At 37.0% G+C, this 26,392-nt stretch overlaps 1 protein-coding gene across 1 annotated transcript in view; it reads right to left on the bottom strand.

The window, feature by feature from the left end:
- Positions 1 to 337: 337 nt before the first annotated feature.
- MTPN (myotrophin) overlaps positions 338 to 26,392 on the bottom strand; it is a 39,684-nt gene continuing 13,629 nt past the window's right edge. Inside the window, exons 2-4 of the mRNA XM_086754980.1 lie at positions 15,077 to 15,190; positions 13,952 to 14,035; positions 338 to 3,609 (exon numbers count right to left, since the gene is read on the bottom strand). Of these exons, the coding sequence (XP_086611106.1) occupies positions 3,523 to 3,609; positions 13,952 to 14,035; positions 15,077 to 15,190 (285 nt within the window). The 3' untranslated portion in view covers positions 338 to 3,522. The remainder of the gene's footprint in view (positions 3,610 to 13,951; positions 14,036 to 15,076; positions 15,191 to 26,392) is intronic.

Raw genomic sequence — 26,392 nt, 5'->3', positions numbered from 1 at the left:
TAGACTCTCTCAGAATTTAACATAAATAAGATCTTCAACATTATGCATTACCATTTAAGCAGGAAATGCAGACTACAAGACCACAGAATTAATCAACACCTCATCTGAATAGATGCAATTTAAAAAAAACAAAACAAAAAACCCAAACAAAAAAACTTAATATATTTAGTTCTCAAAGCAGCTTCCATGCCACATTTAAGTCTTATAAGTACCTGAACATTTTAATCACTGTACATGTGAACTGGAACTTTAATGCCTTCCAGGCCAATAAAAAGTCGTAGTCAGAGATTAATAAAACACAAGAGGAGAAAGGTAAATAAAACTCTACATTCTCATATCACACAATTCAAGTTTATTCCATTCATTCTTGCAATACAAACTTAAAAATACAGTATCATTTAGCATTCTGATGTCTATGAACCATGATAATGATGAACCCAACTGTGCCAGAACAGTTAATGGTGAAAAGAGGAAGTCAAATATCAAAATGCACAGAGCACTAATTTTCTTCCATCACTGCGTAGAAAGAGGATTGTTTATCCATTTACAAAATATAATTAAGACAAGTTCATTTTGAAATTTTGCATGCAACACTGCAATTGCTTGACCTAGGACACTCCAATTCTTACCAGCTTCTTCTACAAATAATTCAATGTTATGTTCAAGGATAAAGTTCCATTTAACTCTCGTACTCTTTTTTCCCCATTTGCTTTCCCTTAAGTCAAAGGAGCAGAGGGTACAAAATCCAAAATATACTTAAGTTTATAACTTATTCAGCACAAATTTCAAAGGAAAAGGTTGAAGAACCAAGAGGATTTCCAAGTATATGCGATTCCAGTCTGACAAAGTATTTAAATTCTGTTTACAGAACGTTAAATAATTTAGTTTGGTATTTTCATCTAGTTAAGACCTACTCAAAGATACAAGCAGCCACCCATTATTTTTTATACAATATAGCTAACAAGAAGGGAACAAATGAACAAGCCTAATTTCTAGACAATTACAAAAGTATAAGCTTTTATTATTTTTTTGTTTTTTAAATCCTGGGCAAAATGATTAATCACCTCCTATGTAGTGCAAAAAGCAAAAAAGTATTTCTTCTTTATGAGCCAAACATTAAATGTCATCTTTTAACTATCTTGAAAGGCAGCTTGGGTACATATTATAGCCAAATTCACACTTGTCTTACTGAAGTTTGATTGCATTTTTTTTTCCTCAAGTGAAGTAAGAAAAAAAATAAAGTGTCCACACAATTGTAGAAAAAAGGAGGCAAAATTGCCTCAGTGAATCACCAGAAGAGTTAGTACAAAGATGATGGATTTTCATTGCAATAATGCTCACTTAAATGAGAGTTGAAGGGAACAGCAGGAAAGAATACAGAGGAAAAAAACCAAACACACTATGGTCAGACAACTTGACACTAATCAACACAGAAAACTTGAATAATCAAGTTTTCCATGTTAAAACAGATTGCAGTTTTCTAGACTAGTATTTTAATAGCCAAGTATTTAATAGCATAATATGGAGGCAAATTTATGCCAAAGACAGTTACTTTCATAGCTGAATAAAGAGTTAAACCTATAGTCTGTGTTCACACTATTACAATGACATGACAATCCAGCACTGATCAGAGATAAGATTAAAGAGTTCTCTTTAAATAGTCATTAAAAGCACTGTTCACCAAACATGCTTGTTCTTTTATCAGCAGCTCATCAATTGATTTATCACTGATTTCCAACCCTTCTGCTCTCCCTTGCCACCCATCTCCAGGAAGCAAAGAGTAATTGCACCATCCAGCTTATGGCTGGAGTTGATTGTTTTCTCCATTGCTTTTCTTATGGGACATGTACATGTAAATCAGTTTCTGATCTCATTTTGCAGTCTAAATGCAAGGCTTTTTATAGCTGAGACATTCAATCATAATATGCAATACGATTCAAGTAAAACTAAGTCTCCATTAAAAATGAGTAGTAGTCACCAATCTACTTCTACATATCCTCTCAATTTCAACAGTGATATCAAAATAATATCAGCTACTTTTGTTTAAGAATTCAGCATGTGATATTATATACATTTGTTTTCTGTATTGTGTATGTTATCAGAAAGTTTGAAATCTGTATTCCAAAAAGGAGGAAGATGTATAGTTTGTGGTATACACTTTCTCATTATAAAATCTGTTATTCAGTTTTGGGTGAATCAGCAGTCTAATGAAAACTTTCAAGATGAAAGACAGAAGCTCAGACATTCCTGAGGACCGTAAGATGTGATGAGAATCCTTACAACATCATTAAATACCTTCCCATGAATTATCAAGACTGTCATAGTCCTGTCATATCTACTGGTATAGTACATCTTGTCTAAAAGTTGGTGGTTAATGCGGTATGGTTGCATTGGGAACTCTCAGAACAAGCCCCATACTTTAATTAAGAGGTTCATTCAGTCAACAACAAAACACCAATTCAAAGATATGCACAATTAAAAGTTGTGTTTTTTTTTTTTTTACCTCCAGTAGTTAAAGCAAATTAAGACTTCTACTTGTACATCTTCCTGTCCTAACACCTGACATTAGAAAGCTTACATGTATTTTAAAAGTTTATCAGAAAAGTTTATCAACATATTCACCTGATATGAAAGTCTAAATAATTACTGTTAATTTTCCATATTTGACTTAATTATCCTTGCATACGAAACAGTCTGTAGCCTTCGCATGCATCTAAATTTTATGCTGACATGGTGAATAATGAAATTCCATCTTACAATCCTTTTGGAAATAATTACAGTGACGTTTTGAACTCTCTCAAAAAACAGTTGTTTAAAACATCTGTCCTGGACTAGAAGAAATATGGGAAAGAAAAAACTTCAAATTCAAGCACCCAAAAGTACCTTGGGAGATATTCTGGAGTGTAACACCACTATGCCTCAATTGATCTTTTCTGGTTTACTCGAGAGTCAGAAAAACATTAGTGTGACATCCAATTAGTCAATATAAAGAACAACTCCAACAGCTAGTATCAAAAGTCCTCAAAACTGCAACATAAGCTTTAGGCAGAAGAAGAATAAAGCTACCCACTGAGAAAGAAGAGAGAAAAGCAATCCAGCCACCTATGTTACTACACTTCAGGTTATGGCAGACACTAATAGCATGGGACATGTCTCCTTCACAATTAGTTTCAGGTACATAGAGTACTTCCATCTAAAGGAATCTTTCAACAAAAATCTTAGTACTAACCTAGGAGGTTTACAAGCCAAAAATTCAAGATCATGGTCTGTCTTCCTTCTTCCATTTTCATTAGAAATGGGAAGAGATTGTGCACTGAAAATAAGTCCGAGAGGGACACTGTTCATAATAGTTTTCAACCCTCTCCAAACAGATTATCTTCAATACAAGCCCCTAACTAGCCTGATTCATAAAGAATTTCCCTCCCCCCAAAGTATTTAGCTGAAGAAGCTGGAAGATGCAGAGTGACAGACAGGCAGCAGTGTGAGGCCACAGGAGAGACATTTAATATATCAGTCCATCCGTCACTGAAGAAGAGTTTTGATTGCCTGGTTGTCAGTGGCTTCAAAGGCAGTTAGTCCATCTGGGCCTTTCACAGTCTTATCAGCACCCTGTAAAGACATTGAGAAGGATGGTCAGTCCATAAAGCCAGGCTGTATTGGTATTAAGTGCGTCACAACAGTTACTTACCTTGGATAATTATATTGTTTACATACAGCTTTTCAGTGTAGTGTGTTGTTTTTACTTAGAAACCAAACTGGCAAGGTTTATGTACAAAACTAGTCAATACACAGCAAATCTAAGTTTCAAACTTTATATTTTAGAACTAGAAAAATAAAGTCAAATAACTTTTGTCACACAGCAAGTTGCAAGATCAACAAATTATCAATTAATCTTGGATAGAAACTGAAGAATTTTTTGTTTGTTTGTTTCCAGCTACTACTCTTATGAATGCAAGAATCCAGTGTTACATATTTCTATGAAATCTATGGTCCAACAAGCTTTTTCACATGCTAAATTAGACAGGTAATGTCTGTAAGAGCTTACTTACTAACAAATCATACTATTTTCTTTCTACATCATAAAAGACTACACTCATATAGGTTTAGTGCTTCTCTCAGATTTTCAAAAAAATCCCTACAGCTACATAGAGAAAAACCACAAACTCATTAAAAGTCCCAAACAGAGCAAGTTTGTTTTGAATGAGCTATGCATACACCTAAAAGGCAACAAAACAGAACAGGGAGGCTACAGGAGGCATAGCTTCAGTGCCAGAATTATGGAAGGAGAGTCAAAGAAGAGAAGCAAAGAGTGATTAACTAGTTATGTTTGTTTTGAGCACTGTGTAGTCATATGCACGAAAGGGAAAATCCAGACTAAACTGTAAATAGGGTAGTTAAATAAAGGGATAAAAGTTATTAGAGAACATAGGACTGACTGCAAAGACAGAGAGATATGATTCCTGAAAATAAGATTAGATTCCAGAAAAAGTCTTCAGAGAAGATATGCAAGTCGCACTTTAAAGCGTGTATTTGCTCAATCAAATGACAGGAAAAACACTGTGGGTGTAGATGCACTTTGTCAAGAGCACGTATTGCAGAGTTTTGTCTTTAGTTTATGTAGTCTGCAGAATAAGTACAAATCTCTTCTCAATTACATTACATGGAAGAAAATGCACAGATAAGCAGTTACTATTAAGGACACCCAATAGTTTTCTAAGAACGTAACAGACATAGAATTTCCAGAGCTTCCTTACTGATAAGAGATTATACACATAAAACCCCACTAAACTTCCACACAAAATACCATGTCTATTCCCAAGACAACTCTCAGCTCACTAAACTTCCCATGGTAACTGTTTCTAACAATCTAATAAACTGAATCTGATATTAGTATGATTTGCTGCCAACTCTACTTTTCACAACATGGAGTATTTCCCTCTTTACTTGTAAATATTCAATCTGCCATTCTAAAAATATAGTTTTACAGTGGTTTCTAAAGCAGCAGTGTCCATCTTGTGGTCCACTGACCAAACTGATTGTCCTGGTTCTGGCTAGGATAGAGTTAATTTTCACCTGAGCTGGGAGAGGAACTGAAGCTGGTAGCACCTGTGGCTGGGGGACACAGCTGAGACAGGTTATTAATTAGCCAACAGCTGGGAAGTTTACCTAAATTAGCCAAAGGGCCATTCCATCCCATGTGACATCCTGCTCAGTATGCAAGTGGAGGGTGCTGAAGGGAGTCTCCTGCTACTTAGGAGGAATCTGAGCATTAGGATCTGCTGTGAGCTATTGTACTGTAAATTACGTGCTTCAGTATTTTCTGTTATTGGGTTTTGTTTTTCTATCTCTCTTTTGTTTTCTTCTATTATTCTCTTAAGTTTTTTTTCAATCTCAACCCATGAGTTCTGTCCTCTTTCCCTTACCAATACACCTCCTTGTCCCACTGGAGGGTGAGGGGAGTGCGCAAGAGACTGCATAGCTTTGTCCTGAGCAGAGCTAAACAACAACTGATCCTGTTGGAGCTGTTTGTCTTCTTTGCAGCCCCTACAGGCCCTCAGTGCAAGACATGAGCTGTTCAGACTGTTTTGTTTGGTGGCAGTCAGCTGCAGAGCAGGGAGACAGGCTTCTGCTATCATGGAAACAGCCTGAGAAGACAAAATTGTCTTGAGAACTCCAGTAGAGAATTCAGAGAGATACTTACAACTGCAGTAACTCCTTCCAGGCAGCTCATTTTCTCTAGTACCTTCCAGGTAGCAGAATACAGGCATACATTTTGTGCATATGCAATGTATTCACTCCAGTGACAAAAGCAATCATAACATTTTCTCTCTTGTCACTACATAATATCCTTGGCCCAAACAGTACACAGTATGTTGCAGTATCACTGTTTTGCTGGGTATGAACATGAGCTGAATTGGTCCATTCCCAAGAAGTGACTAGCTGGTCACTGCAAACACACACTTAGGCAGAAACCATGGAAAACCTTTTATTGGTAAATATTTATTTTTCCCAAAAAAAAAGCTTGATAGATTTCACAAGAATTTGACAGTTATTATCTTATTCTGGGAGAAGAAAGGCAATCATGAAAGTAGAAATGGCTTCTTTTGTAGGTGCTGATTATTTTTACCGCTTAGATAGCGCTCTCAGATTAGAATCCATGTGGAAATCAAAAGGGCTTCAAAGTTGTTCTTTGATGCTAAGCTCAGAAAAACCTGAAGGAACTTGGAAGAAAAATGGAACTATGCAGTAACTGACCTGCCAGTATTCATCTTGAATCAGAGTTTAAAGAACTTTAACTTAAAAACTCTCCATCAATGTATCAGCATTTAGGTTATAAAAGATATACTTTAACTAAAGTAACTTTAATAAGTATAAAGAGAACTTTCAGTTTAGACACAGACATTCCACCCTCATGCACATTCGTACTTCTGAAGAGTTACAGGCATGCAAGACTTGAGTTTCTAAAAACATTTTTACTGAACGTAGGAGAAGATAGTCATGACTACCTACGGAGGACAACATTTAATAAACTCAGTGTTAATAAATTAGGAGAATGGCTCCTTAGCCAGGCAGAAAGATTCCTGCCTGCATTCAACAGAAAGGGAAGGAAATAATAAAGTTCAGGTCAAGAGGACTTTAATTTTCAGAAGTACAACACTTCCTGAAAGCAAGTTTCATAAAAAGTTAATAAAAGTACAATGACTCCACAGTATTCTCTACTTTCTCAAAGTCGAAAACTGTCAACATTTTATGTTTATGTTATGTGCTTTTCTTAATACACACACAAATATAAACTCTTTCTTTGGCAAGGTGATAACAAAGAAGAATATTTGCCCTCTTAAGCCACTGGGCAAAGCAAAGATGTTAAACACACTCCAAAGACGACTTTCAGTTCCAACTTTGTCAAAAGCTACTAAAAATTAATTTCCCCCCTAACAGTAGAACATCTTCCAATATTATGTTATTTAACATTATTAATAGTACTGAAGAGGCAGAAATGAGAAAAGCGAACAGACTTAGAGGTCATAACATGCTTCAAACAACTGTTTAAAATTACAATAGCTATTTTAATATGCCTCAAATTCCTAAAAAAAAAATATTTTAAAACTAATGGTACTTTATGCTTTTCATTAATGTAGTAGTAAGACAACAAGCCCTACCTCTGAACTTAAAGCAGGAAGTGCTCTTTAGACCAAAGCTAATTACTTTAGTGTATTACAGTAAGTCAAAGCAAAACAGCATTTTCAACTGAGACTCATGCTGATCGAGCAGTTTTAGGTATCACTCTGCAAACCTCTATAGGTCTACTCTTTGAGATGTCTATGGTATGATATTCCATACATTTACATAAACTTGAAAGATATAGCAAGAATTCCCAAAACTATTTTTAAGCTATATACTCTATAAGTAAAGCTTGATAGTTTAAAAAGGAAAGCTTAAAGGCACTTTTGTAGGAACAGGTAAAATGAATTCTTCAAAAGATATGTTTTAAGGATACAGTATTCTGATCTCTAGCCTGACCAAAAAAAAGTGTTTATTAGAAAAGCATGTCTCAACTCCGACCTAGAGGGTTCATGCTACTTCTGGTAGCCATAACAGCTTAAGATTTAACTCATTGTACTTCACTAAAGTCACCTATCCCTTGCTGAGGCCAGTAAAAACATCTTCACCTATTGTGCATTTCAGTACTTGGAGTTTTTGAGAATTAACATGATACTGTTTTATTGCCTACTGGTAATAACAGGTTAATTAAGCTTTTTGGAGGCTGATCTAGCATACACATAGCAGCTCTTTGTTAATCTAAATATTAAAATCTTGTGCCCAAATGGAAGGTCAAGTCTTTTCTAACATACAGAAGAGTTTCAATTATAAAACCTCACATACTCATTTTTACCATTTAATTATGTTTTACAGTTTTATAACAAATCTGTGATTTCAGACCAACATTGGAGCTTTAATCTGTATAGGTTTGGAAGGAGTGACACTATTTGAACATTTTAAACATGCCAACAAAAACTTTGGTTTTGATCTTTAAAATTTAAATTACCACATCATCAATGTTTGTTTCAGTTCATATTGGGAAGCCCTGAACCATCAGAGATCACCACAGCTGTGCTATGGTGAAAACCAACCTGTCAAAAACCACAACAGTAACTGATTATGTCTAATCACTATGATTAGCACAACAGCAGTGCCTGAAAACACTCAATCATTTCTAATCTCAACTTTTGCAGTTTGAAAACTGCATCCAAGTTTGATTTATTACACTATAAAAAAAAACTGAGCACTGCTGATTCCAAAACTAAAACATCTGAACAAAGCATCAGGAAGCCCTCACTGAAATGCTAACTTCAGAAGAAAGTAACAAAAGCTCTTTGAGAAACTACCTTTGGAAAAGTATAATATATGTACCCATAAGTTACACTAGGTGTTTATCAGTAATCCTATGTATGCACTGTAATTATGCAAGCAAAGTCATAACTATTTCACTTTGTTTTAAGCAATGCAAATTGTTTCATTTATGCAAAATAACTATGTTGGTTATATCTTTTTTTTTTTCATATTGGAAGAAGTGTCTGGACTTCAATACTCACACAAATAATAAAATAGAATCATTAAGGTTGGAAAAGGCCTCTAAGATCATCAAGTCCAGCCATCAACCCAACACCACCATGCCTACTAAACCCTGCCCCGAAGTGCCATGTCTACATGTTTTGTTTTGGGTTTTGTTTTTGGTTTTTTTTTGTTGTTGTTGTTTTTTGGGTTTTTTTTTTGTTTGTTTGGTTTTTTTTTTGTTTTTTTAATGCCTCCAAGGATGGTGACTCCACCACATCCCTAGGCAGCCTGTTCTAACGTTTGACCACTCTTTCAGTGAAGAAATTTTTCCTAATATCCAATCTAAACCTCCCCTGATGCAACTTGAGGCCACTTCCTCTCGTCCTATCACTAGTTAACTGGGAGAAGAGACCAAGACCCACTTCACTACAGTCTCCTTTCAGGTAGTTGTGGAGAGTGATAAGGTCTCCCCTCAGCCTCATTTTCTCCAGACTAAACAATCCCAGTTCCCTCAGCTGCTCCTCATAGGACTTGTTCTCCAGACCCTCCACCAGCTTCGTTGCCCTTCTCTGGGCACACTCCAGCAAATCCACGTCCTTCTTGTACTGAGGGGCCCCATATTATGGTGAACTGTAGCTTCACATATTTAAGTACCTTAATCATAAAACCATACTTCAACAAAATGTTTTCTGCTATGCTTCATTGATGGCAAAAAAAACCCCAACTAAAACAAAAGCAGTAGTTGAATTAATTTAACCCCTAGTATAATAGGTGAAGACTTGGGAAAAATCCCCTAAAACCTAGAGCATTGTCAACAACTTCAATACTGAACAAAGGATTTATCAAAGAGTAAAAGCAGCATTATAGAGCTGTTTCCTCCCTGAAGCTGCAAAATTACTGCTTAAACCTGCTGGAGTACTCATTCGCAACCACTAACGAATATTAAAATCACATTTAAAATACTTCCTGTAAAACCCACCAGGAAATTCCATCAATGATTATTCTTCACAGTACTTAATTCACCATTTTTTTTTTATGAATGCACTTTCCAAGGTCAAACCAAATGTTATGGGATTACTTACCTTTCACAGAAGATCACACTTTAAATACTTGCAGGGATTCTAAGAAGAAACTTAGAGCTAAATCACTTGGTTTAGGGAGTTCTTAATACCTCTCCAGAGACAATAATTTGAAAAACTAGAATACGTGTCATAACACTCTCCTGCAGTTTTTGTATCACTCCAGTTTTCATATGTATTCAAATGCTACAGGATCACCAAGTAGTTTAATCTCTTTTCTGAGGTAACAAGTGATAGGACAAGAGGAAATGGCCTCAAGTTGTGCCAGAGTTGGTTCAGACTGGATATTAGGAAAAACTTCTTCACTGAAAGAGTTATCAGGCATTGGAACAGGCTGCCCAGGGAAGTGGTTGAGTCACCATCCCCATAGATATTTGAAAGACATGTAGACATGGTGCTCGGAGACATTGTTTAGTGGTGGACTTGGCAGTGTTAGGTTGACAGCTGGACTTTATTTCAGAGGTCTTTTCCAACATAATGATTCTATGACTCTATCAGTTCAGCAGTACATGGACTGCGAGCAATTCCCAGATAAACCATCAGCCTTCACTATTCCAGAAAGTCATCTGTATTTGACACAGCGTTAGCACAGCATTCAACTTCCATGTGTGATAAGTATAAGCTAAGAACCCCAAAACAGTTCTTTCTGAGGAATAACAAGAGTAACAAACTGTGCTTTATCATAGGAAAGTCCTGGTGAAAATTAGTTCATAGAATCATAGAATGGTTAGAGTTGGAAGGGACCTTCAAACGTCATCTAGTTCAACCCCCCTGCAAGGAGCAGGGACATCTCCGACTAGATCAGGTTGCTCTGAGCCTCATCCAGCCTGGCCTTGAACATTTCCAGGGATGGGGCTTCCACCACCTCTCTGGGCAACCTGTTACAGTGTTCTATAATTCGCATTGTAAAAAAATTTTTCCTAATATCCAATCCAAATCTACCCTCCTCTATTTTAAAACCATTACTCCTTGTCCTATCGCAACAGGCCCTACTAAACAGCCTCTCCCCATCTTTCTTGTAGGCCCCCTTGAGGTACTGGAAGGCCGCTATCAGGTCTCCCCGGAGCCTCCTCTTCTCCAGGCTGAACAGCCCCAACTCTCTCAGCCTGTCCTCATAGGAAAGGTGCTCCAGCCCTTTTATCATCTTTGTGGCCCTCCTCTGGACCTTCTCCAACTGGTCCATGTCCTTCTTGTGTTGGGGGCTCCAGAACTGGACACAGTACTCCAGGCGGGGTCTCACCAGGGCAGAGTAGAGGGGGAGAACCACCTCCCTCGACCTGCTGGCCATGCTTCTCTTGATGCAGCCCAGGATGTGGTTGGCCTTCTGGGCCGCAAGGGCGCATTGCCTGCTCATATTGAGCTTCTCGTCCACTAGCTTTACGAAGTTGAAACTTCGTAAAACAAATTGCTGCTTTTTCAGGGACAATAGTTGGTGTAATGGCTTCAACTATCAGTATCATCTACCAAAAATTCTATTAGTCATGTGACATGTACATTAAACAGTTTTGTAGAGACTGAACTGGTACAAGCCAGCATAGGTCCCCCAGTACTTTTCATATGTGTGTAAACTGTTTCTAATAGGAGCTCAGAAGAAGCCTGGCTGTGTTTCACTGTGCAACTGCATCATCATCAGTATCAACAAAAGAAAGCATAGGTTTGCAGCAGCCCAGGCTACTTCAGCTTAAGATCAAGTGGCCACTCTGATCATTCTAGTCAGTTTAAGAGCTTACAATCTTGATTAAGTGTCACTATTTATATATATTTATCATCCTCTGAAAGTGAATTATGCCAAACACTTAATGCTTTTACTGCTTTCAGAGGAAGACCGTTTAAAGAATGTTCTGTGGTCACACTACATGAAAGAGTAACCAGCTTACTTCCACCAGATGAATGAGTCTTCTATAGTAACAGAAACATTACATAAATCCTACAGGTCATCTTGACTAACTAACCTTTTTCATGTTCAGTACTTTCATCAAGGTACATTTTTTGCATTTTATGTCTGCTTAATGTCTGAAACATTCCATTTCTTGGAATGACTCTCCTCCTCTCAATAGCTCAAGAGTTTCACATGAAAGGTTTACAAACATTCCCACAATTCATATACTGTAGAAGGCACTTAGCTTAAAACAAATTTCCAAATCAAACAACTGCATCCAACATAGGATTATTTATATTAAATCTAATCTTAGCAGGTGAAGAGGAACAATCTTTTATTCCTTACATGATTTTAACTTGATCAGACTGCTAACTTATTATATATTTGTGGTATGCAAACTGACTAAGGAGATACGCACCACTGTGTTCATTGGTTCTCAAAACTTGTCAAAGGACCAAAAAAAAAAAAATTCATTATTTTTGTTTTCATGTTTAAAAATACATTCAGGAGGTTATTGACTTCTAGTCCAACAGCTTAAGGGATATTTTATGACACCAGCCATATATGCAAGAGATCAAGTAGCAGAGAAAATGAAGGCAGCTGAAAGCAGGTACATGTAAAATAATGAAGGTTCTTAGCAGTAAGTAGAAGTGTAGTATTTACAAAAGCAACAAAGAACAGCTTTTAAGAAAAGTCTTAAATATATTGGTCCATCATTTGCATTTACAGTTCCACTATTTACATCCACTAACATCAGACATTCAATATTTGTCCTGCATTTGGAACAATAATAAAATACACCCCACTCCAAAAGTAACTAGGAAGAACATTAAACAGTTGAAGTTAAACAGTCAGTACTTTTTAGATCTTTCAATAAGAGTTAAACTATGTGATCTCCCACGTATCTGCTATCAAAGAACACATGAAATCAGACTGTTACAAACAAGACGTGACAGCAGATGTTCAAACAAGGGTTATAACTATATTAAGAGAATGTTCTCTCTTAATACAAGATCTGCCTCAAAGTGAGCTGATGAACAAAGTTCCAGTTCATAAATACTTCATCAGCTACCTCATGTGAATGGAAGTAAGCAGATTCTATACATTTAGCTTTGCATGAAGAAATCTGAAAATACTACAAGCTTTCCCAAACTATCCGGTTGCAATAACATTTTCTAACCTCATCTCCTAGTCCAAGTTCACTTTCTTATACGATTCTAAACATCTTTGCAAAAATGTCTCATCTTTATGACTGTTGAACTTAACTAATGCTATTCAAATTGTACCAAGTAAGGAGATCAACACGTTCTCACAAGCTGTGTGAAAAATAAGTGTTCAGGAAGGACCTTAACGCCCTCACTGACAATGACTACAACGAATGCACAGCCTTACTAGTTACCAGACAATTCAGGTGTGAACTCAAGTTTTAAGGCATCTTATTATTTGAGTAACTTAGAACGCAAAACACTTCAAAATAAAGATGGAAAGAAATACAATATGGGATTTTTTTTGTAACATGTACAATAATCCTAAATGAAGGATCAGTCCTCAAAACAAATTCAAGCAAGCTGGATGCAGCATTTAAATCTTAAATTAACAGCTACAGCATTTCTTCACAGAAAGACATAATTAACGTTAGACAGGATCAGAGAAGTGAAGAAAAGTGAAATTCATGCAACATTAAGGCAGTTGATGAAAACTTTACCTTGGAAGTGGCATATGAAAACATTACACAGGATGAAATCCTTTGGTCAAGTGATTTAAGTGGGTTCATATACTGAAAACACACTGTTAACTTCCCCTTTTCAAAATAAGTGAGGTGTAATAAGAAGGAGCATGTATGAATGGAGACAAAACAATGCTTGTATTAACGACTGCTTTGTAAAATGAATCACCTTTGTAACATGAATCAAAGGGAGAACAGAGCAGATTAAGTTTATCCTCCCCAGGACAAAATTTACAAGCTCTAGAATAGAGAAAGCTTGTCTTCCTAGTTTTACTTCCCCTTACTGCCAGCCCAGATCGGTTTTCAGTCATCTGGCAAAAGCAGAGGGAAACCACACCTCTGAGCAACTTCACAGTGGAGATTCCATCACATGAAACACTTAAGCAGCTGCCAAAGCTAAATCCCACTCCTCCCTGTCTGCTGAAGGAATTAATTTTTTTTTTCCTGCCCAATTTGCCGTTAATTGCTCTTTAGCTGGAGCTCACAATACTCTCTTAGGGTGTCACTATTACTTTTGCTACACTGCAAAATTCCTCGAACTTTCTCCTTCAACTATCTTCTCCATCATCAGAGTACACCCTCTGATTTAGCAACATAAACAGCATTTATTTGCTGTTCTCAACTTCTCTGAAGCATCACAATCTCATTTTTAAAAAAATCATAGTAATACATTTGGTAATGGATAACTTGTTCTAAGCATTTGTATCTCACCTTTGACAGAAGCAATTTCACACAGGAAACATGGCCCTCATAGACTGCTGATAGGAGTGGTGTGATATTATGTTTGTCTGGAGCCTGTAAATTGAGACACAGTTATTTGAAACACAATTTCACACAGCATTAAAAAGTTTCACCTAACTTTTTAATTTTGTTTTGTCAACAGTAGAGTGAAGGTAAAGATTTAAGAATATTATCCAGAAATGCATTTCCTCAGAATTTTCTAGTCTCCTTTTTTAAAGGAAAAGTCATTGTTTAAAAAACAATCAGGTAACAGCAAGATATTTCTTCCACAAGGCTTCTAGGTATCTCAAAGTTTGTCTATTTTTTAGGCCAATTATAGAAATTGTGGGGTTTCAGCTGACTAGTTTTGCCCAATTTAAGACCACTGCTCCTAGTTCTCCCCATTTCTCAGCCAGCCTGACTCCAGAAACCAGTTTTGGCTGAAACATTGTTTAGGCTGTCTTCTCTAAAATATAGTCCTGGAAAGAATAAGCAATGGAGCAACTGAATTGTTCTTATTTTTCCTTCCTCTCCAGATAGGAGAACTCCTGAGGAAGAGATAATCTTTTCAGACAACAAAGGAAAAATTCAAGCCATTTTGTTAAGAACTATAGCCAAGATGTCCAACCCTTTTCATGACAAATAAGCCATGCATATGAAGCTACAGCAAAATGTTTAAGTTTGTACAAGTAAGAATGTCTTAAAAAAAAAAAAAAATGTGAGAAGCAAACTGATTTAAACAGAACTGATCCTGTCCTGGCCAAGGATGCACTACGCTGTCTTCTGAAGTCTCTCCCAACATGTATTTCATGCAAACACATCTATTTAGATGTGATTACCGGATTTATTTTTCTAATCATGGTCGAATTAAATTCAAACTTCTTACAGCTACAATTTTTCCCAATGTGTCCAAAAAGAATAAAAACATTTAATAAATACAATTTTAAGCTTCTAGTCTCCAAGAGACCACCTCTCAAATATTTTTAAATGCATCAATTTTTTAGTTTGAATGAAGTCTTTAAGTAAACATTTAGCCACTTATACCAATCCCTCACATGGGGAATGAGATTGGAAACCCTAACAACATAACATCTGTTTGAAAACTGATGTACATACATTAATATCAGCTCCTTTCAATAGCAGAAATTCCAGAATTTCAAGCTGTCCACAGTCTGCTGCATAATGAAGAGGCTTCCTCCCACCTTCAAGTGTCCGGTTGACATCTTCACCCTTCAAAGTAAACATAACCCAATCAACACAATTTTAGAGCTAACACACCAAGAAGAGCTTGAAAAAATACAACACTGAAACATGCTGAAATATGTTCCATCCAAATATTTAAGTCATTGCCCACAAAAAAAAAAAAAGAATATTAAGTTGCTTGATTTCCTTTCCCTCATCTTTTAAGACTGTTAGACAACCTTGGTCCCTCCTTCCACACTGGATCTCAAGTGCAGTGAGCACCCAAGTGCACCAGGTAACACATATGATTAAAAAAGACAATAATTAGAACTTGTGAAAAAAGCTTACATTGGCTTATTTTGCTCTCCTTTCCCCCAGCTGGTATCCTAGTTATCTGGCAAAGTTACTTTACCTGCTTCTACACGTATTGAAGTTTTGCACCCTGAAAAACTAGAGGCATAGAAATAAGTCAACATCGTAACTACTAGCAAGTGAGTACAGACCATCAATAATTTAAAACCCAATTATGAAACCGTCCATTGTTTTATAAATAGCACCCACCAATTCTACATGACAAAAAAGTCTGAAGACAATCAACCAAATCAGGACATGGGGAAGTAGTATTCTAATGCCACTTGTACTAGTGCACTGAGACATCTCTTAAGGCGTAAACAAAATTTAATTTACTGAGTGCCTAATCAGCTTTGTTTCTTCACCTTGGGTTGTGCAACTAAGGACAAACTGATTTGCTGCACTTCAGTAATGACAAGAACTTACTGGAAACCAATCCTGACAAGCTATGTGGTAAGCGAATTCTTGTTTGTATGTGCAAGTAATGTTAGTATTTTAGAGAGTGGCTAAATTTAGCATCATTATCTCAAGGGTTGCATCTCCACAGAAAAAACCATCAAAAGAATTTCAAATCACACTTGTCTACAGAACCCCTGCAGTTCCCTCACTCCTGTCCCAAATCTCTAGAAAGTTCACAGAATAGAGAGCTTGACATCTATCTTCCAGACATTACCTCCCTTCTAAGAAGGGAAGATAAGGCCATCAGAAGGAAATCTCATTCTGCATTTGATGTTTTATATTATCAGAGTTCAGTACTACTGGCCAACTAACAAGATGACTTCTCCAGAATTCTCCTCTCGTATCAATAGGATATTCAATTCTTCTCATAATATTCCTTGCCGAAATTCAAAGCAACACAACAGCGTTTAACTTCAGGTGTTTAACTAAAACACAGTGCACTCTGCGGTGTCAGAGGTCAGGATGTGTTCTCACGCTATTGAAGGTTCTGGCTTCAAAGTAGCATGAAGTAGCTAGCAGCAAGTAGCACAATAAAAAAAAGCCTCTGCAACTGCTGTTACTGACCCTGAAATACAGCTACGGCTTCTGACGCATGTTGGACTTGAGGAAAAAGGTGGTTTTGCTTTTATCTATGATTCTCAGAACAGCAACAAATTGTACTTCTAAACAAAGTCCACTTTGTAGCTTTAGCTATGTGGACTAATCAACACTGTATAATAGTTTATAACATAAAATTCCAATGTGACTAACTGAAGGTCTAACTCTTTACCAGTAACGTTATTGCAGATAGTCTTGTGATGTAGCTTCTCCTTTGCCGAATTTCTGTACAAAATGTACAGAAGATGGGGATATGTTAACAACTGTGTACCAACAAAAAACAAAAAAAAAAAAACAAAAAAAACCCACACCAACCCAAAAAAACAAACAACAAAACATCATCCAGATCACAGTACACTAACAGCAGACAAATAGCCATTTTGGTCTGAAAAGCATATAAGGAAGTAGCATGTATTTAGCTTATCCAGAAGTTAACGCTCTGCCCATATTCTTATTTGCACCTTGGCACTTCCCATCAATTTTAAAACAGCTAGCATTTAAATAACACATGGTGTTTGGAGATACATTAAGGACTTGGATGCATAAGTTCATGAAGTCAACCATGTAAAAGCCACACAATCACCCAAAACAGGCTCTAAAAACTCTTGTAATGTCCAACACATGCTACCATATGGTAAGAAAGAGGGTAAGGGAGAAGGACAAGCAAACTCACTCACTCCTGGGACAGCATACAGTAAAGCTACAAAGTTCACATTCAAAAAGACATTTAGAATCATCACGTCTTAAGATCATTATGATCCAGCAAAACTCCCCCTTCCTTAAGCATATAAAAATTATTTGGCTCATTGGCTCACATGATAGGATTTTTTTTTTTTTTCTTTTTAAAGAATATACCACAGATCCCTCTGCTCTCCTAAGCTGGTTGTGGAATAAATTCCTGCTGGACAATGAACTTTCAGAAGGAAAATCACACCAGAACACTGAGTTTTCTAAATTTCCCTTAAAGATCATGAAAGCTTATTTATAGAGGGGTATCTAGCAAAAAGTCTGCAAACAAAGATATCCCAAACACAGATTATATATATATTTTCTCAGTGCTAGTATTCAAATTTATCAGCAGCATTCAAAGTCAGACATCAGAATATTTTAGTCTGAATTAACAGAACCAAGTTACCCTATAAATTACAGAAATAAAAAAGCAGGTACTCCCACATTCTGCAATAAACAAAGTAAATATCCAGTTGTTTCATGAGTGTGAAAAGCCACTGTAAAACAGACCACAGTGTTACAAAACTTCATCTGGCTTTTCCTATTCCCAGTACAAGACATGTAGAAGCAGGAAGGGAAGACAAATTAATTCATGTAGAGATCAAACCCTGGCACAAGCATCTGCTTTAAATGCAGTCTCTAACACAAGTACATCAGAAAACTCATAGAACTCTTCATAGATAATTTCTCTCTGGCCTTTAGATCACCTATTTATATTGCCTGGTGCATCTCCCCGTATGAAGAGCAGTGTCTCCAACGTGGGGTGTGAGAATCTGGAGAAGTGTGCAAGAAAATCCATTGCGGTGAAAAGAAAATATTTTTGCACTGTTAAAGTGTAAAAATAATATTTATTTAATTTTAAAATAATCTTTAATTTCTATTTTTGAGTATATTTTATAGTGCATATAATACATCGCAGTCATACATGTATATAATTTATAAATAAATATACAGATATTGGTGGTACATGCTCAATTTTATTTTTTTTTTTTTACTGACAGGGATGCCAGACCAAAAAGGTTGAGACCACTGGTCTAGAGCTCTATCAGTACCCATGGAAACAATAAATGAATTATTTTTTTCAGAAAAAGTTTATTTGCTGTAAGAATAAACAGTTTCAGTAGAAATTTTCTAGGTCAACTGAAAAACCCCTAAACTTCACCCATACACACAAATTATTCAGATTAAAGACCATTTGCTGTAAAAATCACAAGAATATCCTTACAGTTCTGCTTTTGCAAAGATAAAGTGCCTTTAGGTGTGAAAATACAGACTCTATATCTTTAATCGGATTTCTATGAGAAGTTTCAATCTTTATCTACACCAGCTGCCATTTCTGTGCTTAAATAAGTCTCCAAGATACAAGTTCCATATAAAATCACCTACAGAATGAGAAAGTCAGAAAAATGCTCGAACCCTCATGATCCAACTGGTAGTACACTGGTGCCAAAAACAGTAGTTACCACAGCTGCAACAATAAACTTTTTACTTGGCTAGACAGTGATGTGAAACACATCTAACTTCCTTGATAAAGCTCTCAAAGAGCATCTAAGATTATTCTGTGGGTGTTGATTTTTGTCTTCATTGCATGAGCACTCCAAGTTGGATTCTCGTGCTCTTTCACTTGTATTATTTTGTTCAGCTAGGCCAGGGAGAGATGTTGACTTACACGAGCAGTTGAGTTCTCAGTTTTAACAGACTAGCCATCCATGACAGACCATATTTTGCATAGGAAATACATAATCTCTATATGGCGACATCTAAAAAGTGATTGACTATGCACTACAGAATGCAAAGATCCACATTAGCAGAGAAATTATATTATTGTAGCTATAGCAACAAGCTCCAAATGCCAATTCAAATCTTCATGTGATAAAAGAAAATAAGGCCAAGATTTGAGCCCCCTCTCATAAATAAGACAGCTCCGGTGAAGGTGTGGCTAATTATGTCAATAGAATGAGACAAAGCGGTCTCTCAAGCCCTGCAACAGGCTGAGGCAAGAAACGGCACAGGAAGCACAGTAAAGATTCAAAGAGAGTTATTTCTATGTGACGCTTTCTGAAATTACTGTGTTTTTGAACAATATTGGCCAAAGATATCATACTAATGTTATGAACTTGGGTATCAGCAATCTTAACAGTTGACGATTCTCAATACTGACCTCTGAGACAGCAAACTAACCAGTATTTTGGTAGGCTGAAACTAAGACTGTACTATATACCTGCTAAAGATTTTCTTCAAAGATGACCATGCTCTGCACAGGCATATGGTCAGAACCCACACGAACTGCCGAAGAGCATGATTTTCCCTTTACGCCTGCAGGAACAAAACCTTACATATATTAGAGAAACAGTGACAAAACAATTACCCCAGAAAATTTTACAGGACTTTTGTCATCTTCTAGAGGGCAAAGGAGCAGCAACAAGGTTAATAGTTATGAGGGTACTTTGGAGGAGATGCAATTAAACCAGAACCAATGACTCCTATCAACTTCAAAATAAAATATACCTTCAGTCAAAGGCCACATCTCTCCTGAAAGAGTATTTATTTTCACTCTCTGGAGCAGACCTACAAATTCCCTAACAATTGTGCAAATAATTATGCAAAGCCTCAGAAAATAATTTGTCCTTGTAAAAGGAAAGATATGCTCACCTCTTTAACAACCTTGTAGAATACATTGAGTTTACTTAGTCAGACATTTAAGGCTAAGTCTGGTATAACTACATCAGCAATGCTTTTCTTTGCAGATCAGAGACCTAGGGCATCAGCTATGCAACATTAAAAATCAGTTCAACACATGAAACATCAGAAGCAGCAGTTAGCAGGTATCTGCTTTAATTCCCTCTATTAAAATCTGATTACAGGTAAAGAAAAGCCTCTCTGTGAATCTCCAATTACTAAACAAGACAGCATGAAAGAAGATTTTTTTTTAGAACAAGTTGATCTTATGTCCTACCTGGAAAAGTCACATATATGGATAACAGCAGAACATTCAATTAGAAGGACTTCAAGTATCAGCTTCAGTTGAAAGCTGGCTATCAACTTTTCACTGAAGGACAGGAAAATAAAAACTTGAAGCTTGGTTCTAAATACTTCCAAGAATTTTCTCTGCTTTTAAAATAACTAATAGCAGGGTTCATTATAGCATCCTTTGAATGCAACTGTCACCCACTTTCTGCAATGGAGCAATTCAATCCATAAAAAGATCTGTTCTAACTAATTTCTTAAGTACTGTCAAAATTAGCTACTCTTGAACTTAATTCTTCCACTACCCTCTATCTCACACATTTTCCTTGCCCTACATGTTCCTGACAATATACCTACACAAAAACTCTGGTTATATCTCTTTTCCTCTTCCAGTTCAACTCCAGTCAAACTTTGGCTTTTTTAGTTCCATCCTTGCCCATCCTGAGAAAGCATCTACATTCTTGTTGGGTACCCATCCCCAATTCCACTTTACATGCTCCTCCTCTTTGCATCTAAGCTCAGAGAGGAGTTCCCTGACAGCCAAGCTGCCCTCCTGTCACACCTGCTGGATGTCCCAGAGTAATCTAGAAGGATCTGCACCTTAACAGGTGCCTTTAATAAGTCCTGCCCAATTTAATTCCTTACTCTTTTGAAGCTCTAGTTAAAAGAATGAATCAGATTTCACTGACTTTGTCCCTAATGTACATTATGACACCAGCTCATTGAAAATGTTGAATGAACAGGTTTAGTCATAAATTACACATTCTAAAGCTCATTATTTTCCAGGTAGGTTATTTAACCACACCAAAATGACACAGTCCTTGAACAGTACCCACCTTTTCTGTAGGCTTTATTACACAGACTGTATTCCATGCATCCCTTGTTCTAGCTTTACCTGTTAACTTCCTCCTTCCCCAGTTCCTGCCAGTTTCGAAAGCATCAACACCTAAAGCCACATGAGCTAAACTAAACTAATGTAGTGCCACTCTAGCATCCCTACAGCATACTCCATGTGCTTCAATCACAGGCTTACTTTGCAGTGGCACACCAACTGAACCTAAATCTGAGCCAGCACTGTGTTTTGCCAGTAGTGTTCCTCTAGAACATTACTGCCATGCTATTAATTTCACAACTCACCCATCAGTTTAGCACTGATTTTCTCCCATGTAGCAATTATACAGTATCACTACTCCTAGCCACAGTTTGTTCCTTCCCGCCCCTGCATCAGAATTAGATGAATCCAGTGAGGGAACTAATCAGTCTGAGAATTAACTTGATCATTTTCTTCTTTCCAGTTGAATCTGTTCTTTCATCTGATTCACCACTTGGCACCTGAACACATCAGAAATAAGTAGCTGGGATTTACACTACAGTTCTACCACAGGAATAGAAACTGAAAATTGTGAACTCACTAAATCCTATTGCATAGGTTAACTGTATTAGTAGAACAGTTATCTGTAATACTGGTGGCATTAAAATGCTCTTTCAGATTTAGAAACAACTCCATATCTCCATCTGTACTTATCCTGTCACGCAGAAATAACTTCATCTCCCCATTTCATGCAGTCCCTTCATTCCAGGTTTAATGAAGGAAACCAGATCCCATGCAGCCAGATGTCCTTAGAGCACACAGAAGCATCCTACAGGAGCTACTCTACTGGGTAATTCTTGTCTCCATTAACTCATTGTACAGTCTGTTGCATTACTTCTATCTCTTCACATACAAAGGATGGCCATTCTTACAGAGTATTAGATAATTCTGACATTTTAAATACAGCAATAACTTTATTGTTACCGAGTGGGAAAGAGGAAGTGTGAAAAATCCTCTTTCAATAATGAGAAGTTTAAGTCCTACAGATGAGATATTTGGAATATCTTACTGCATATTCAGCATATGACTTCTAAACACTTGATATTTTACTCTTTCCTGCAATCCTTTGTTCACACTGATTGTATTTGTTTTTAAAAATTCAACAAAGAGATTAAGCGAGATAGTTTGTAAGAAGTACTGCCAGCCAATCTCATTGTACAGATCTATAGCAAAAGATGTTAAGAATTAAACTTGTGGAAAGCAGGAGCATCTCAGGTTTTGAGCACTTATATTGATCAGGTGTAGGAACAATAGGCATTTTTTTTTCTTTGTCACATCACAGTGCATTGCTTTTATACAGAATCATAGAATGATTTGGGTTGGAAGAGACCTTAAAGATGATAGAGTTCCAACCCCTCTATCAGAGGGATTCCTTTATGGAATGTTACAACACGTAATCCTATGTTAGCAACACTGTTCACTTTAAAATCCCAGGTGTAACAACAAAAAAAAATCCTCCTGGGATTTTATGCCAGAAGAAACATTTGGAAACAAACAGGTAAAATTTAATGTAGCATCTGCTTTCTACACTCATCTTCATGAGATGTCTTTAAAAATAAAAAAAAAAAAAATTCCTAGTAGATCAGTAGGTAAACTTTGATACTCCAAATAGCAGTGATGGAGGTGTAACTGAAATGTAAAGTTTCTTATATTATAGTATTCCAAATCCAGAGATCCTTCTCTGATTGAAAATACTATGGTCAGGTGTCTCAATTTAATTTCAACTTTGTAAAATGAAACTGGCAGAAGTAAACTGAAATTTACACTGTTGGACACAATCTGAAGACATATTTTGCCATAATAGAAACTATATCCATTCAATGAAATATTTCCTTCCAATCTGACTCATTTTTAGTTTTTACATCTAACTACCTAAAAGTATAAAACTTACTCTTTCAAAGTGGAACAGATAACCTGAGCTTTGAAATCACTTAAGAGTAATGCATTTCTTGGTCTTCCAAAGGGAGAGCAAGTTTGGACAAAGCACACCTTGAAAAAAAAAAAATTATTAGCCATATACTCAAACAGGGTTTAGCAGACAATCTTGCACTTCCACAATGGGGATGTAGGGGCTAAAGAGGAATTAATGTGTACTAATCTTTCCTTAACACTCTGCCTCATTGTCTCCAAGCTTGAGTCAGCTCTCACCCCTTCAATCATTCTCCAGTATAACTTCTTCCAGATTGTTCTGAACTACAACAGATTAATCTATTTCTGGAAAGACTTTAAAGAAAAAAAAAAAAAAAAACCAAAAACAAAAAACCCCAAAAAACCAGCATATAAGTACTCAAGATAAAAATAAATTTAGCTATTTTTGTCATTCTATTTGTATTCTCAAAATGGATGTGTAAATATTTAAGCAAAAGTTCACTGCTTAACCTGTGTTTCTGTTGCATGTTCATAGGCTTTTCAATTGTTTACCACTGTACATGTCAGCTCTGGGGCTCATCTAATCCAAAAGTTAGCTCTCCAGCACTGCAGATCAAAATACCTTGACTGCGAAACCTTAAAACAATATAGCACAAACAACTGAAAAAAATCCATATTTTTTACACACATTTATTCAAGGTCAATCATTCTACAATTGCTAAAATAATTAATGTAAGCCAAACAAAAAATTCTGCCCTTATTCTACTTGCTGTAACAGTAAAAACATAAGATGATGTTTTTACTTAACTAATCCACGGGTCATAAACACTGGCAGTAAAGAGGGAAAACTCAACCACCATGCTTTCTGAGACCTGACTAACAATCTAAAAATATAAGGACAGTTTAAATCTACAAGCTTGTAAGTTTACTGACTCATGGAATCAGACTATTTAAGGCTGGAAGGGAACTCTGGAGGTTATCTAGTCCAACATCTGCTCAAAGTAGGTCCAGTTAGGTCAGGCTGCTCAGAACATTGCCCAGCTGAGCTCCATCCACCTCCGAGGACAGTGGATTCCACAAGCTCTCTAGGCCCTTTCCAGGGCTTGATCATCCTCACAGTGAAGGATTTTTCTCATATACCAGACCCAAAAGACTAAACAACCACAATTCTGTCAGCATCTGCTTGGACAGCCTCAGCAATCCTGACAGCCCCCAAACTCTTAACTTTGAACATGTTCCAATATGCCAAGGCCTGTCTTGTACTAGGAAGCCCAGAACTGGACACAGTAGTCACATGGAGCCTCAGAAGTGGTAAGAAGGGAAAAATTTATTTCAATCTGATGGCTGTTTTCTTGCTAATACATCCCAGTATGTTGCTGACCTTTAATAATGAAAGGGCACAGACTCATCTGCAGCTTTATGTCCACCAGGATCCTGAAGTTCTTTTCTAAAAGCCTGCTACCTAGTCAATTAGTCCCCAGCTTATACAGGTGCATGGGTTTATTACATCTTTTTATCCTATTGTCCTGACCAGTAAAGACATCCCACTCTATAGGTCACACACACAAAAAAGTTAAGCAATACTACCAATACCAAGTCCTGATAAATGCCAGTGGTAGTCTGGCACCACTAAGAAGTCATGTTGCTGATCACAACCCTTTGAATCCAAAGCCCAGCCAACTCTCCACTAACCTTACAATCCACTTACCCAGTCCATATGCCACAAACTTCAACTTAATCTCTCACTATATCCTTGACAGCAAAAGTCTTGTCAAATGGGTTCTTGGAGGAGGATTTGCTCTGTAGCCTTCCCATAGACTGAGGCAAAGCTGACCTACGTACAGCTCCCCAGATATTCCTTCTTGCCATTCTTGAATGACTGTGGTGTTTGCTTTCTCAGATTCATCATGAACATTCCCCCAGTCACTACGCCCTTTCAAAGATGACAGAACAGCCTCATAAAGATATCAGATAGGTCTGTCAGCACCCTGAGATGCAGCCCACCTGATCCCATGCACTGATATATGCCTGCTTAAGGAATTCCCTAACACCATCTTCCTCTACTGTGGATAGTGCTTCATTACCAAAGACTCTTAATATGTGGAAGGACCTGGAAGGCCTTACCAATAAGAAGAGGCAAAAAAAAAAAAAGGTTTTTATATGTCTTATCACCAGGTCCTCTGCTCCATAAAGCAGTAGGTCCAGACCTTCCCTTGCTTTCCTTTCATTATCAATGCACCAGCCTCTTCTGCCGCCCTTGAGATTCCTTCCTAGTTTCAAGTTCAACTTAACTTCAGCCGTCATGCCTCCACTCTTGCACATTTGTGCAATGTTTCTGCATTCATTCCAGTAGACCATTTTGCTTTCACCTTCTTGTGTAACTCTGTGTATTGGTTTCAGATTCCTCAAAATATGTGAACAGGGACATAAGCTGTATGTTCAAGTAACAGCCTTGAAAAAATCACTCTCTCAACTCAAAACATTTCTCACACTGTAATGAGCGAGTCCCAGAATGCAAAGAAAGGCTCCTGAAGCATCTTAATCTCCTTTAGACAGGCTGCAGTATCATCTCATCTATATTCAAATAACACTAAAAAAAGGCAATCTGATCTTCCATCATAGAAACAGAATTTTATAGCTCTCCTCGCCTGAATTCTTCTTCTACCAATCAGTTGCTTAAGCACAGAACTGGAGCCTCAAATACCCTGATTTTAAATTAACTTTCTTTAAAGACTTGAGAAGAACTAAAATTGAACGCTATGAGTTCAAACACAAAGAAACTGTTTTCACTTTTGCCAGCACACAAAAAAAAACTAAGCTGAAGTTTACCACTGAAAGCTCAAGTGCTACTACCTAAGTTTTCTTACTATTGAAATTTTCTCACTATTGAAACATTCCTTGGGCTTATGCACAGAAAACTCAGATGCCTCATATGACCCGATGACTCCTCAGTCTGCCTCTGGAGTGGTTCCCTATGTATTTCATTCTGTAGCCCTAGTTCTCACCTTATGACTGCCAAAGAGCTGATTCACGTACTGCTAACTTTAACTCAAAGTTGGATTTGTAGGTGTCTTGTTTCAATAGATGTATTTCTGTAAAATATGTCAAAGACATCTGAGAGCACTACAGAACATCAGTTCTTAACAGAGCTCATTATATAAAAGTGTTCACCTGGTCTGCACTTTAGGACTTCAGTTCACTGATCCCACAATGTTCTAGCCTTTTGAACTGGTGTTCTAGTTCAACTGAGTTTTTCCCTCCTATAGAACAGTCTCAGGGTCTAAAAAGCAACACTGACGTTGAATAAGTATTTTTCATTCCTGACAAGATACAAACTGACTTAGTCAACCAACACTAGCACACTAGCACTCACAACCACACTAGCACTTTCACAGGTCCCTGCAGAT

This window comes from Chlamydotis macqueenii, chromosome 1 (genome assembly GCF_036417535.1).
Source record: "Chlamydotis macqueenii isolate bChlMac1 chromosome 1, bChlMac1.mat, whole genome shotgun sequence".
Lineage (NCBI taxonomy): Eukaryota > Metazoa > Chordata > Aves > Otidiformes > Otididae > Chlamydotis > Chlamydotis macqueenii.
The sequence above is the reverse complement of the archived record's forward strand: the minus strand, read 5'-3'. Positions and strand labels throughout refer to the sequence as shown.